At 25.7% G+C, this 16,847-nt stretch overlaps 1 protein-coding gene across 1 annotated transcript in view; it reads right to left on the reverse strand.

Moving 5' to 3' along the window:
* The window catches only part of LOC145292020 (dynein axonemal heavy chain 7-like), a 475,961-nt gene that overhangs the window by 115,619 nt on the left and 343,495 nt on the right, over positions 1–16,847 (reverse strand). The window contains exons 43-45 of the mRNA XM_080138024.1: positions 15,990–16,131; positions 14,881–14,994; positions 9,036–9,154 (exon numbers count right to left, since the gene is read on the reverse strand). Of these exons, the coding sequence (XP_079994150.1) occupies positions 9,036–9,154; positions 14,881–14,994; positions 15,990–16,131 (375 nt within the window). The remainder of the gene's footprint in view (positions 1–9,035; positions 9,155–14,880; positions 14,995–15,989; positions 16,132–16,847) is intronic.

Below are 16,847 nucleotides of genomic sequence, written 5' to 3' on the forward strand. Positions count from 1 at the left end.
ATTTTTAATTTTACATGAGCCTTGTAGGGGACATTTATTTTTTCTTCTACAGTTACAGTCCGATGTATTTTGTATAGTTGTATTTTGTAGTTTATTAATTTTATTATTATTAGAGCTAATTATTTTCTGATGAAGGTTAGGCATAGTAGAGTAAGAGACTTTAATTGTGTTCTTATTGAAAATTTTATTATATCTATGGGGGGCTTTAAAGTTCTTATCTAATATTTTAAAAAATTCTCTGGCTATGTTTGTTTCTAGGTTTTTGGAATACGGGGGGTTGAACCATAGGATCTCCTTGTGTCTGTTCTTACGTTTACGGGTTTTAGTTTGCTGTTTATTTGTATTATTATCTAATATTTGTAGTTTGGTTTTATCTTTTTTTGTCTCTTGGTTATTTTTCTTAACTCGTATACGGGAAGACATTGCCATATTATATGTTATTACGCTCTTAATAGGTTTATTTTTAATGCAGTTTATGTTTCTATCATTTTCATTTATGAATTTAATTTGTGAATTATATCCAGAGTTTTTAAGGGCTTCATTATAGTATTTTTCATTTTTGGTAAATATTGATTTAGTAGAAGACAGTCTAGAAATTCTTAGAGCGATATTGGGAACTATTGATTTTAATATTGATTTAGGGTGGTTTGATTGATTGTGGACATATAGAAGTGATTGGTTAGGTTTATGGTATGGTTCAAAGGTAGAATTTTCAAGATTTAAGGTTATGTCTAAGAAATTAATAATTTTTTTTATTAGGGTCGATTTTTATACTAAGTCCATAATTTTTAAATAATTTATGTAGAGCTTTAATTGCTTTTTCATAATTTTTATTAGTAGAATTCGTTATGAAAAGTGCATCATCTCTATATAGCCCTCCTTCAAGTTTGAATTGTTTATGGAGTATACAATGTATTTCATTTAAAAGGAAAAGGCCAACTAGATCAGTGACCTGAGTTGAGTCCGCCGATCCCATTAAAATGTTGAAGTGGTTAGGGGTATTTTTCCTGGTCCAATATTTATTATCAAATGTTATTAAAGACTGTCTAGCTATAAGTATTAGTTTAGTTTCGTTTTGAGTTATATTAGTTAATTTTCGTGCCATTAATAGAGATTTATTAAGTAGGATAGGTGATATAGATTGGTAATATGATTCAATGTCAAAAGAAAGAAATTTAATATTATTTTTATTTTGAATATTAGAAAACCAGTCGATTACTTGGTTAGAAGATTGCCATAGTGGGTATTTTATTATGGATTTAATTTTGGGGATAATTCTATCTAATATGTTTTTACTAACCAGTCCTATATCTGATTTCGAGGGGCAAATGAGTCTAATAGTAGGGTTAATATTGAAGCTGTGTTTGTGGTCTTTTAAAGTAAATCTCGGGGTACCTGGTACCGTTATTTCTGTGTATTTATCTATTTTAAGTTTAGTTAAAATGTTTTTTGCATCATTATTTATTTTATTTAGTGCTGATTTATTAGTAGTTTTATAATTTTTATTAAGTTCTTTATATATTAGATTTTTATATTGTATATAGTCCATTGTGTAGAAATTTCCAGTTTTATCTGCCGGTACTATGAGTTTATTTTGGTGGCTTATAGAAATAGATTTTGAAAATTTATTTATTTTTTTAAGTGTTGGAGTGATATATTTTTTATTTTTCTTAAATTTAATATTTTTAATCAGGTTGATTAAGTCATTTTCAAAATTTTCAGTGTCTATGTTTCTCTTAGGGTTTTTGTATGTTTTTTAGTCTGTAGTATTTCGCTGCTTTTCTTTCTTCATTGTCTTGTCTGAGGATAGTTTCTTTTATTTCTCCAGGTTGGTGGTGTATTGGTTCTGTGGTTTCATTTTGGTAATTATCAAAATGGTAGGCTTTCCATCTCAAGTTCCTTATAAATGTATTTATACTTGTAATTAAGCTGGTTATAAAGGTGTCTTTAGTGGGTATGGGGATGCATTTAGTTGATAATTGTATGTCCTTCTTATGAAACATATCTACAATTACGTATATAAACTCAACCTGTTATAGGGAGCTAATAATTTAAAGGAGATTAGAATAATAGTCTGAAGAGCTAAGTGTATTTTAATGTAACAGTGAAATTACTAGTTTAATTAAAATACAGGAAATGCTCGTTGTAATTTAGATATATAATAAGCTCCATAGTTAAATGTCCTAGAGCTAATTCAATATTAAGTAAAGTGATTTTCAATTTAAAAATTTAAAAAAAAATTTTTTAATTTAAAAATCAAATTTTAATTAAATTAAAAAAAAAAGTGTTGGAGTGATATATTTTTTATTTTTCTTAAATTTAATATTTTTAATCAGGTTGATTAAGTCATACATATATATATACACATACATACATACATATATATATATATATATATATATATATATATATATATATATATATATATATATAGATAGATAGATAAACATTAATATTAAAGTTGAACTTGATAAATTTAGTTTTAAAATATATTTAATATAAACATAATATACATTCATATTACATTTTTTTATATTTAATATAAACATACACTTTGATTTAACATATAAATTACTTTATTTACAAATACATACAATCCTACAAAAAAGTATTTTTCAGTGTTTGTGTATTAACACTATTATTTTATAAAGGTCTAGAAAAATCCTCACACTTGACAGTATACTATATCTCCAGAACACCACCATTCATCCATCCATGAAATACTGTTGTCACGGAGGTTCCACACTGTCAAACAACTTGGTCCCATCACTGCTGCGTTGCACTCCTGTGCTTGCTTTACAAATACTTTGATGGAATGAAATCTGATGAACTCTTAATATCTCAATTATTGAGATAATCAGAGTTCGTCAGATCACATCCGACAAACAACGAATCTCCACACCTTCAGTTCAGATAATATCCTCAGATACCAGAGAGTTATTTACTCTGTAAATCTCTTCCCCCAAACTCCTAATATTTGGAATTTCTTCTCTGTTCCCTTTTGCTCCAACGATACTTACATGCAGAATTTTAAATGCTATATAAATGCATATTATATTTATATTAAATATGTAAAAATGTTATACGAATGTATATTATGTTTATATTAAATATATAAACATGTTATATGAATGTATATTATTTTTATATTAAATATATAAAAATGTAATATGAATGTATATAATGTTTATATCACATATATAAAATGTTATATGAATGTATATTATTTTTATATTAAATATATAAAAATATAATATGAATGTATATTATGTTTATATCAAATATATAAAAATGTTATATGAATGTATATTATTTTTATATTAAAAATATAAAATGTAATATGAATGTATATTATGTTTATATGAGATATATAAAAATGTTATATATATTTATATTATGTTTATATTACCTATATAAAAATGTTATATGAATGTATATTATGTTTATATTAAATACTTAAATACGTAATATAAATGTATATTATGTTTATATTAAATATATAAAATTGTAATCTGAATGTATATAATGTTTATATTAAATATATCAAAATGTTATATGAATGTATATTATGTTTATATTAAATATATAAAAATGTAATATGAATGTATATTATGTTTATATTAAATATATAAAAATATTATATGCATGTATGTAATGTTTATATTACATATATAAAAACGTAATATGAATGTATATTATGTTTATATTAAATATATAAAAATGTAATATGAATGTATATTATGTTTATATTAAATATATAAAAATGTAATATAATGTTTATATCAAATATCTAAAAATGTTATATGAATGTAGATTATATTTATATTAAATATATAAACATATTATATGAATGTATATTATTTTTAAATTAAATATATAAAAATGTAATATGAATATATATTATGTTTATATTGAATATATAAAAATATTATATGCATGTATGTAATGTTTATATTACATATATAAAAATGTAATATGAATGTATATTATGTTTATATTAAATATATAACAATGCAATATGAATGTATATTATGTTTATATTAAATATATAAAAATGTAATGTGAATGTATATTATGTTTATATTAAATATATAAAAATGTAATGTGAATATATATTATGTTTATATTAAAATATAAAAATGTAATGTGAATGTATATTATGTTTATATAAAATATATAAAAATGTAATATGAATGTATATAATGTTTAAATTAAATATATAAAAATATTATATTAATGTATGTAATGTTTACATTACATATATAAAAATGTAATATGAATGTATATTATGTTTATATTAAATATATAAAAATGTTATATGCATGTATGCTATGTTTATATTAATATATACAAACGTAATATGAATGTATATTATGTTTATATTAAATATATAAAAATGTTATATGAATGCATATTATGTTTATATTATATACACAAAAATGGAATATGAATGTATATTATGTTTATATTAAATGTATAAACATGTAATATGAATGTATTTTATCTTTAGATTAAATATATAAAAATGTAATTTGAATGTATAGTATGTTTACATTAAATATATAAAAATGTAATATGAATGTATTTTATGTTTATATTTAATATATAAAAATGTAATATGAATGTATATAATGTTTATATCACATATATAAAATGTTATATGAATATATATCATGTTTAAATTAAGTATATAAAAATGTTATATGAATGTATATTATGTTTATATCAAATATATAAAATGTTATATGAATGTATAGTATGTTTATATTAAATATATCAAAATGTTATATGAATGCATATTATGTTTATATTGAATATATAAAAATGTAATATGAATGTATATTATGTTTATATGAAATATATAAACATGTAATATGAATGTATTTTATCTTTAGATTAAATATATAAAAATGTAATATGAATTTATACTATTATTATATATATAAAATATTATATGAATGTATATTATGTTTATATTAAATATATAAAATTTTTATATGAATGCATATTCTGTTTATATTAAATATATAGAAATGTTATATGAATGTATATTATGTTTATATTAAATATATAAAATTTTTATATGAATGCATATTCTGTTTATATTAAATATATAGAAATGTTATATGAATGTATATAATGTTTATATTAAATATATAAAATTTTTATATGAATGCATATTATGTTTATAGTAAATATATAGAAATGTTATATGAATGTATATTATGTTTATATTAAATATATAAAATATTGTATGAATGTATATAATGTTTATTTCAAATATATAAATACGTTATATGAATGCTTATGTTAAATATATAAAAATGTAATATGAATGTATATTACGTTTATAATGAATATATGAAAATGTAATATGAATGTATATAATGTTTATATAAAATATATAGATAGGTTATTTGAATGTATATTATGTTTATATTAAATATACAAAAATGTTATATGAATGAATATTGTTTATATTAAATATTTAAAAATGCAATATGAATCTATGTCATGTTTATATTAAATATATAAAAATGTTATATGAATGTATATAATGTTTATATCAAATATATAAAAATGTAATATGAATCTATATTATGTTTGTATTAAATATATAAAAATGTAATAGTAATGTATATTATGTTTATATCTAATATATAAAAATGTTATATGAATGTATATTATGTTTATATTAAATATATAAATAGGTTATTTGAATGTATATTATGTTTATATTAAATATACGAAAATGTTATATTAATGTATATTATGTTTATATTAAATATATAAAGAAAGTAATATGAATTTATATTATTATTATATTAAATATATAAAAATGTTACAAGAATGTATACTATGTTTATACCAAATGTATAAAAATGTTGTATGAATGTATATAATGTTTATATGAAATATATAAAAACGTAATATGATTTTATATTATGTTTCTATTATATATATATAAATGTAATATTAATGTACATTATGTTTATATTTAATATATAAAAATGTTATAGGAATGTATACTATGTTTATATTTCATATATGAAAATGTAATATGAGCGTATATTATTTTTATATTAAATATATAAAAATGTAATATGAATGTATATAATGTTTATATCAAATATATAAATAGGTTATTTGAATGTATATTATGTTTATATTTAATATACAAAAGTGTTATATGAATGTATATTTTGTTTATATCAAATATATAAAAATGCAATATGAATGTATATAATGTTTATATTAAATATATAAAAATGTTATATGAATATATATTATGTTTATATTGAATATATAAAAATGTTATATGAATGTATATAATGTTTATATTAAATATATAAAAATGTAATATGAATATACATTATGTTTATATCAAATATATTAAATGTAATATGAATGTATAATATTTTTATACTTAGTATATAATAATGTTATATGAATGTATCTTATGTTTATATTTAATATATAAAAATGTAATATGAATGTATATTATGTTTATAGTACCGACATAAAAATATATAAAAATGTAATAGGAATGTATATTATGTTTATATTTAATACATAAAAATGTAATATTAATGTAAATTGTGTTCATAGTACCGACATAAAAATATAATACGAATGTATACTATGTTTATATTTCATATATTAAAATGTTATATGAATGTATCTCATGTTTATATCAAAATATAAATAAGTTATTTTAATGTATATTATGTTTATAGTAAATACATAAAAAATATAATATGAATGTATATTATGTTTATATTTAATATATAAAAAAGTTTATATGAATGTGTATTATATTTATATCAAATATATAAAATGTAATTTGAATGTATATTATGCTTATATTAAATATATAAAAATGCAATATGAATGTATTTTATGTTTACATTACATATATGAAAATGTAATATGAATGTATATATGTTTATAGTAAATATATAAAAATGTAATATGAATGTATATAATGTTTGTATCAAATATATAAATAGGTTATTTGAATGTATATTATGTTTATATTAAATATACAAAAATGTTATATGAATGTATATAATGTTTATATTAAATATATAAAGAAGTAATATGAATGTATATTATGTTTATATTAGATATATAAAAATTTAATATGAATGTATATTATATTTATATTAGATACATAAAAAATGTAATATGAATATACATTATGTGTATATCAAATATATTAAATGTAATATAATGTATACTATGTTTATACTTAATATATAATAATGTTATAAAAATATTATATGAATGTATATTATGTTTTGTACTAAATATATAAAAATGTAATATGAATGTATATTATGTTTATATTGAATATATAAAATGTTATATGAATGTATATTATGTTTATATTTTATATATAAAATGTAATATGAATGTATATTATGTTTATATTAAATATATGAAAATGTGTTATGAATGTATGTTATGTTTATATTAAATATATAAATATGTAATATGAATGTGTGTTATGTTTATACTTATATATATAAAAATGGTCTATCAATGTATATTATGTTTATATCAAATATATAAATAGGTTATTTGAATTTATATTATGTTTATAGTAAATATACAAAAATGTTATATGAATGTATATTATTTTTATATTAAATATATAAAGAAAGCAATATGAATGTATATTATGTTTATACTAAATATATAAAAATGTAATATGAATGTATATCATGTTTATATTAAATATATAAAAATGTAATATGAATGTATAGTATGTTTATATTAAATAAATAAAATATATTTTATAGATAAAAGCGAAAATGTATGTATGTTTGTATGTGTGTTCGCTTTTTTTGTATGTCTACAAAAGGCTTTTTTTCAGAGAAGCGTTCAGGCGGTTCACAACTTTTTAAAACTTTTTATATCACATATAAGTCGTAATATCTTAGAGTTAACAACGAAGCTCGCCTGTCTATTTAATTTGCTATACTTCGGGGGGATAAATATTCAACATTTGTCACTTGCCGCATGTGGGTTAGTCTTTTTCCTATAACATCTTGGGGAAAAAAAAAAAAAAAAAAAAAGAAGCGTTCCCGCAGTAAATGAAATACTATCCTGCAGTCAAACTTGACCTCATTAAGTCATTAAAACGTGCACCTACGAATTTCAAGTAATTAAATAAATTCAAACACTTTTCCATTAGCATCTCGCGGTGGCCCAATGGTTAAAACCGTCACACTTTATTTTGTTCACACTTTAATTTACAACTTTGCTTCAACGGTTCGGGTTCGATCCTCATACTTACCTACCAAAACATTTTTTTTTATTCAACCCCCCCCCCGGAGTTTTCACACACACACCTCCAAACACTCGGGCAACGCCGGGTACCCCTCGCTAGTATATTTATAGATATATAAAAATGTAATATGAATGTATATTATGTTTATATTTAATATATAAAAATATAGTATGAATGCACATCATGTTTATATTAAATATATAAAAATGTAATATGAATGTATAGTATCTTTATATTTAATATATAAAAATATAGTATGAATGTACATCATGTTTATATTTAATATATAAAAATGTTATATGAATGTATAAAAGTCTAAAAAAAATGTTAATTCACAATAAAGGATAACTTGATATAAATGAGAAAAAATTGAAAGTTAAAGAAATGGAGAAGGGATTTGTAGAATTAACCAATCAAACTGATTTGATGATAGTTATGAATGATGAACCAGTGTAAGTTCGTAATTTAAAAATATTATTATTTTATGTATGAAAGAGAGGGAGAGGGGGGAGAAAGAAGTGTAAACAAACTGACTAAAAAATTTATTTTTAGTTTATTGTCATAAGAATCTGATCGATACCATGACTAATTTGGAAGTTACAAGCAAAAACAGTTCAGAAATATTAATAATCCTTCATCTGTAAAATATTTGATACACCAATATAAAATTTATGTTCTGTTTAAATATAATATTAAATCGAAATGTGTATTACTATTACAGATAATTAATAATATTTACCGATCAAACTGACGCATTTTTTCACAAATCTCTGCTTTTTCATCTGTTGGATAAAGGCTGGGGACTTCTCCAGCGTTAAGTAAATTATTGATATCTTCAAGAAAGGATTCTTTCTTGATCTACAAAATAAATATTAACACAATAAACATTTTTAAAAATTATTTATAAATTTATTTGCTTCCTTTTGCATTTCATTAAAAACATTATAACAAAAGAGACAAAGCAAGAATATCTCCAAAGCTAATAAGGTTTACAGATACAAATGTGTTACCCACCTTTGTTTCTACTAATATAAATCACCATAGTAAATTAATTAGTGAATTAAACTTCTAAACTCAACACATTCTTTATTTTTCATTTACAGTTGATTCGTTAGTTTTTAGTTTGCACACAATTATTGTCTTACACTATTATTTTCTATCGCTCCACTTTAATATATTAAGAAGTTTTTAGTTCAATTATAGTTGATCTCTCAATAAAGTACAGGCTATTTTTTTTTTAATATTAAATTAAATAAATTCTAAAAATCCCTATCTTTTTTCTGTAACTTGATTTCTCATATTATTTCTGTTTGATTAAATCCCACATATTTCCTGTATTTAAATTCTTTGATGAATCTATTTTATTGATCATTTTTTGACTTCAAATCAATTGTTTTCTTGATTCTGTACATCAATTAAAATTGAATTATCTAACATCTGAATCAAATCATTAAAATTCGATTATAAAAAATATTTCTAATTAGCAGAACCCGTGTACCGGCGTTGCCTGGTTGAAATATGGCCCAAAGCCAAAACAGCTACAGTGAAGCCCCCCCCCCCAAATCTTTGATTATTTAGTGCATTATGGTATATTAATCATTAAATTAGTGAGTAGGGATAATGGCTAAAAAAGTGTTAACAATGAGAGATGATGGCAGTTGCTGGTGGTAGCCATTGTCGTCTCAAGAAATTTTCAGTTACTGGCAGCAGTGGCCAATATGGCCACTGCTGCCAGTAACTGAAAGAATCTTGCTTCTACTGTTGTGCCTTGTCTGGCAGTGTCAGGTAGCGGAGACCACTGGCCGTCATTGTTGGTGTTGATTGTTACTGACGATAAGTGTTGCTTTACAACAGTTACTGTTGGTGCATGGCAGTCAATATTGTTCATCGGCTGCCATGACCATTATCAACCTGAATTTGACTGCTCCAAAATGAAATTATCTGTCAGTGGATACCAGTAGCGAGCACTGTTAGTCACTGGTGTGTAGTGTTGCTTTTAGGCGTTTGGTGAGCAGAGGCTGCCTCTGCAACAGTGGTTCGTTGTTGAGCACGGCGTCGATTGGATTGCTCCAAAATGAAATTGCCTGTCTTCGATTGTCAGACACTGTCATCCAGTAGTGACGACTGTAATTCATTGATGGTTATGACTATTATTGGCAGTAACTGTGGGATAGTGATATTTTTAGGTGGTTACTGTCATCTACTGGCAATGGAGGGTACTGGCAGTTATTCCGATATTGAGGCAATTACTTGTGGGCATTGGCTGCCTTTACAGCTCTTGTATTACTGTTATTAAATGTCGGATAATGGTGGCCATGATCGAGCGTAGCGTTCATTGCATTGGTGTAGATGTTATATCACGACATGTGTTTTATACATATGTATAATACGGACCATGCTTTATTTTATGTTCAAGTAAAATCAAGTGTATACGGTAAGTATTGATTTTTGAATTGTTATCCCATGTTAAGACAGTATCAATAAATAATAACGTTATCATTTCAGCATGGTTCGTAATCTGCATAAGTATGCACATGTTAAATGTTAAACGTCTGAATGCGATCCGGTGTGTTAACTGATTCTATTCCAGAAAATAAGTCCATTAACACAATATTTGTAAACGTATATGTCCTCTAAAGAAATTAATAATTACATTTGTTCTATCGAAGGGTTTTTTAAAACACCCAATTACGTTTTGTAAATGGACATGAAAACCTGCACAATGTAGTGATGTCATTAAGCAATCTGTAAACCATGCCTATTTTTTTTTTACCATTTTGCTGTAATGTTTAGAGGTAAAATTGATAGGAATATTGAAGCCTTTCAACTGTCGAATCAAAAGTTACATTTCTGAAAAACTCTATGATTTTTATTTGTACCAATAATGGTGCACCCCCCCCCTTTTACATTTATTATTTTTTATCTGGTTCTTGTATTTGATTTTTGTATTTTGCATCTTTTTTAATTCTTAGTTTCGTACATTTTGGGTTTGTACGAAACTCCCTTTAATATGGAGAAAAGAGAAATGCTAGCTCCGTGATGACGTCATGAGCCCAGCGTGTATTTCGCCCTTTTTTGAAATTCCGTTGACGTGGAGATTGGACGTTTGTTTCAATGGAATTTTGACGAGCCTCCTTCAAAGAAGAAAACTCCCGGGTATGTGACGAAAACTATCTATGTGACTACGGTTTTGCACGTATTTTAGAAGGAGTAAAATTATTTTAAAGAAAATACCTTATTTACGTGACAAGGAATTTTGGAACCCCCTAAAAACCCGACAAAGAAAACCCCCGGAAAGCGACGCGGCCATGCTTCTGAAATCCATCTGTGTGTCTATGGTTTGCACGCAAACATGGAGAGAGAGAAAATTCTAAAAAAAACTTTGAACGAGAAAAAAAAAGAAAAAGGCACGTGCCTGACTGGTTTTCAGTTTGTGAGTACGCTCCTAAAATTTATTTCATATGTGAGTGTGATTAGGGACTACTATTTTGCATCATATTATTGTATTCGTTAATGGATACAACATCTTCATTATAAGAACCAGTGTTATTTTTTTCATTACATGTTACTTTGGCGTTTCATAAGTTTAATGCCCGCAAAGGGAAAAATTTGCAACTAAATTTATTGTGAATAAAATCTCTTCTTCATTTCAAAGCAAGACCTTTATATTTTGTTCTTTACCCCCCCCCCCTTTTTATTCCATGCTGTCATTTTCTTTTTTCAAGTTAGTTACTTTAGCGTCGAATTTATCTGGAAGCAAGATAAAATTCCGACAATGAAGGTTCACGTAAGAAATTGCTTTGTTTTTTTTGTAGAAAAAAAGGGAAAAAGAAAAAAAAGAAAAAGACCACGCTGTAAAAGGAGCAGTAGAAAGAAAAGAGTAAGAATAAAAAGACGAAGAAGACGTGGAAAAAGAAGACAACGATGGAAATGTTGAAGAAAATGATGAAAAATAAGTGAGAAAGAAAATGAACAAGAATATGCTGAAGAAGAAGTCGATAAAAAAGAAATAGAAGAAGACGCTGAAAAATAACAACGAGAAGATGAATATAATAAAAAAATATAAGTAAAAAAGAAAGAAGAATGCAAAGTAGAAGATGGAGAAAAAGAAGATGCTGTAAAAGGAAGGAAAAGAAGACACGTAAAAATGAAGAAGATGAAGACACAGAAAAAGAGAAGACAAAGAACAGCAAGAAGACGGTGATCAAGAAGAAGAAAAAAAGAAGACGAAAGTGCCACTGTAAAAGAAATAAGAAATACTAGCGAAATAAGAAATACAAGCAACTGGCTTACAGCCAATCATAAACAACATGTTTGTTTACGTATGAGTGGTAGTGAAGGAATAGGTGTGGGTTACATGAATTGTGATTTATTAACTTAAACAAAATGCAAGCGAATTTATTATAAAATGTAGCTGGAACAATTAGAGAAAACTTGTTATAACGATAATTATAATAAGAAAAAAACGAACTTTTCAACAAAAAAAAAAAAAACGCTACCGACAAGGACCTCAACAAGCAACAATGATGAAACCCTCGTCAGACTCGACAGAAAACGAACACGGAGCTGTACACTTCTTACCGAATTTTAAAAACAAATTCGAGCTCGACAAACATTTTCACGTTTCCTGACATTACCCTGCAACAAATGCGAGAAGCAAATCACATAGGCCTATGCAATTCCCTCCCGCACAGCAAACGCAACAACAAAGAAACAGAGCATTCCTATCAACACATAGGAAGAAATTGAATCAACAATACGAGTTGAGATGCACCACGCACGCTGATAAACTCAAAACTTGGAAGTTTCGTTGACAGCCGGCAACCAAACTCATCGTTCAACAAGAACGAATGCACGACTAGCGCCAGTCCAAACGATGCACACATTACCGCAGACTCACATGTGAAGATAATGTCAACTGGGCACACACACGACATCAACACAAAATAAAAATTTTCCTTTCAAACGAACAATTCACTTCTCTGTCCAAGCAACTCTTTACACATGTCAGCACACAACAAAAAACCAAACAAACAAATGTCAGACTAAAAAAGAGTAAACGCATTTTCCACGCATAAGTAAATACTTTTTTTTTACGAACACACTCCGTTTTTGACATTCCGTTCTTTTTGACGTTTTTTTCAAACAACCAAGGTTTTCCTTGAGCTTACAGAACAACTAAAAGTCATAGGGAGCAAGGTCTGGACTATAGAGAGGATGTGGAAATATCTTGATGCCCATCTTGGTCAACTAGTCTGTGACAAGGATAGAGTTGTGGACTGGTGCATTTGCGCAAATCTTTCCCATCTGCAGTTCCTCGCGAATAATTGTGTGTACAGTTCCCACACTCACATCAAACTGTGTACTTAATTGTCTCTGTAAACACACACAATGGTCCTTTTCCATGAAATTCTTTATTTGGCCAATCATCTCTGGTGTTTTGACTTCATTACTCCTCCCACACCTCTCATCATCCCTCACAGACTTCCTGCTTTCCTTGAATCTCTTATGCTACTCAAAAACTGATGCTTGATTGGTGCAAAGATGGTCAAAAGCAGTTTGAAGCATTCTACATGTTTCTGTGGCATTTTTTCCAAGTTTAAAACAAAATGTATATTGTTCTTCTAAAGTGTCCTCACGTCCAGACTGCATTTTTGAAATTCACCAGCTGTGGCAATCAGGCTTTAGTAGGGTGTATTCCAATTCTTACTGAAGCTGTTCATTTGAACCTGAAATTGGTCAGTTATCTCATATTATGTATAGAAATAACATACTAAACTTTCAAAAGTCGTCAATTTTAAATGCCTGTACAAAAAATGTCTGGAAACTTATTGAAGGCACCTCATATATATATATATATATATATATATATATATATATATATATATATATATATATATATATATATATATCTGTCTCTCCATCTGCCTCTGTAATGGAAACCTATGTGGAAATGTTAGGTTAAGAATCAGGTACTGATGTAAAGATGTTATGTAAATGTTGTTATGCATAATTGAATGAAAGGGGTAACTAAGGGGATTGATAATCTGAATGAATAGAATGCAGTAGCCATGTTGAATGGAACAAAGAAGCATTCTTTAGTGTTTGGTAAATATGAAACCTGGAATGACGGTTTACATCTGATCAGCCAATCAAAATGCTGCTGGAAGTAGAAAGCAAATGGAAACGGAGCATTCATTAGTTTCAGAGGTGGTTGGCTGTTCTTTATAGGTTGGCGAAACAAAATAATTCTAGTGAAGTACAGTAAACATAGAATATGAAATAATAGCTCCGGTTATCACTGGGGTAGTGAAAGTAGAATATTATTAGAGGGTAAGTTGCCATGCCATCACCTCAAAACATGTCGTAACTGTGAGAGTGAATCGTAGTGGAGAAATTGTAGCAATTTATGAATTATAATTAAATGAATATTAGCAAAAAACATGTACTGAATACTGGGAAGGTGTGTGACAGTGTTCGGTTTATGTGCGGAAGTTACCGTTCTTTTCTGAAAGGAAAAAATGTGTCTAATTTATTATGTATAGAAATTACATAAATTAAACAATTTAATTTTATCTTCTTACCTGAGTGTCGGAAAATAGGAAAACTGCATGATTATCCGTTTCAGTTGACTTTCTTAAAATCATTTTAAGATCTTCTCTCCATTCATTCTGGGTATAACTCTTACTGATCTCCACCTTAAAAATGAAAATAGAAAAACAAAAATTGCGATAGTTTTTTATAAATTTTATTATTTTTTTGAGTTAAAAAAATGTTGCAAACAATTTGTCTAGATACCTGGAATTGAAAATGTAAAAAAATATTCGCCTTAAATAAATTGCATTACAAAAGCAGTAGACTTAACATTTATTTATATTTAGAAAAGTGTTTTTAAGCAATCACATTTTTGAATACTTTAATTTGGAATACATTTTTTCGAAACAATCATTTGAATCTTTATAATAAATACTTCTGTTCATGTTTCTTGAAAAAACTCTATAGTCAAATATGCTGTGTAAAATATGATGAATCACTTATATATTTCATTTTCTTTTGGTTCTGTTGTATTGCAAAGTTTAGATTTGATGATGCCATTTTATATGAATTTCAAAAATGGAATCATGCAAATACAACAGCAAAACCACTCCCAAAACACAATTATGCAGATGACACAGTGACCAAAATTATTCGTGACAGGTTGTAAGAACATCATCAAACAAAAAATACTTATGTCTTCGATTGATACATACACTGTAGTTCTATCTGACAGGTTGGAGATATTGTTGCCATTGTCTCTTTCTCTATAGATAAACTAGTTTAGCAAAGACTCGCGTATTCATGAAGAAGATAACGATTTCAAACTATATTTCACTCTTTAATGGAGTTAAATTTTATTAATTAGTAATTTCTTGCTGTATTAAGTCTTTTCTATTTGTATTTTGTAAAAAAAAAAAAAAAAATTTTATCCTTGATATATCAATTATATCAAGTATACTTATGTTAACATTCCGACCCTAACTTTAAATCTCTCATGTCATGTCATGCTAATCAGTCAGTTATCTAGTTTTCCTATGACGTCCTGATTACGAAGTCATTCCCCACCAATCATACTGCAAAACCGATTGCAGCAAAGAAAATGTAATTTAATTAATTTTATTTAATAAATCCGTTGAACAACTCTTGTTTCTTTTACCTGGTAGATATCATAGTCAGCCATGTGAGCAGCTAGTCTGGTGAGAGATTGTCGTCCTGAACCACCCACACCAACAAGCAGAGCATGACTTCTGGGTTGTTTCAAAATCCGGGAAATCTTTGACACGTGTTCAATGGCAAATCTCCAAATGAAAAAAAAAGGTTGTGATTAAAAGACTTTTTTTCAAATAAAAGATTTATCTCAAAGTGAAATTAATTGCTGATTATTTTAACTTATCTTTTGATAATCATATCACAAGATTTGGTACAAATAGATCCTTATAGTTTATTAAATTGGGAACAAATTTAATACAGAAAGTTTAATATTTCACATATTTAATATTTTATATATTGTAACAAAATATAAAACTCCCGAAATCGGGGAATTTGAGTTTCGAATCTATTTCAGTTATAAATTAAAATTATTATCATAATCACTCATGCCAAACTGGAAGATTCGATATTTTATTTCAAGAGATGTAAATGTTTTTCTCCAAATATAAAAGAATCTCATCTGATCTCATTGTACTCGATCCTGGGCACCACATTTTATATCTACAGACACTAGTATTTCATGCTTATATAATTTTTGTACTATATATATATATATATATATATATATATATATACACGAGCAAACAGTTAATAAAACATGTTAAAAAACACTTTTAAATGAGTTAAAAACATATTTAATCTGAAAAGGAAACACTAGATAAGTGGATAGTCCTTAATCCACGGAGTTTCGAAAAAATACTTTCCTTCTCATCAGAGGGTAGGAATTAGCAAAATGCGGGATCGGATTTTGCATGCAAAAGTATTTGATGAAACAACAAGTAAGTCAAAGATCTTACTTGAAAAT

Source organism: Euprymna scolopes, chromosome 13 (assembly GCF_053919585.1).
Source record: "Euprymna scolopes isolate OS-2025 chromosome 13, ASM5391958v1, whole genome shotgun sequence".
NCBI classification, from domain to species: domain Eukaryota; kingdom Metazoa; phylum Mollusca; class Cephalopoda; order Sepiida; family Sepiolidae; genus Euprymna; species Euprymna scolopes.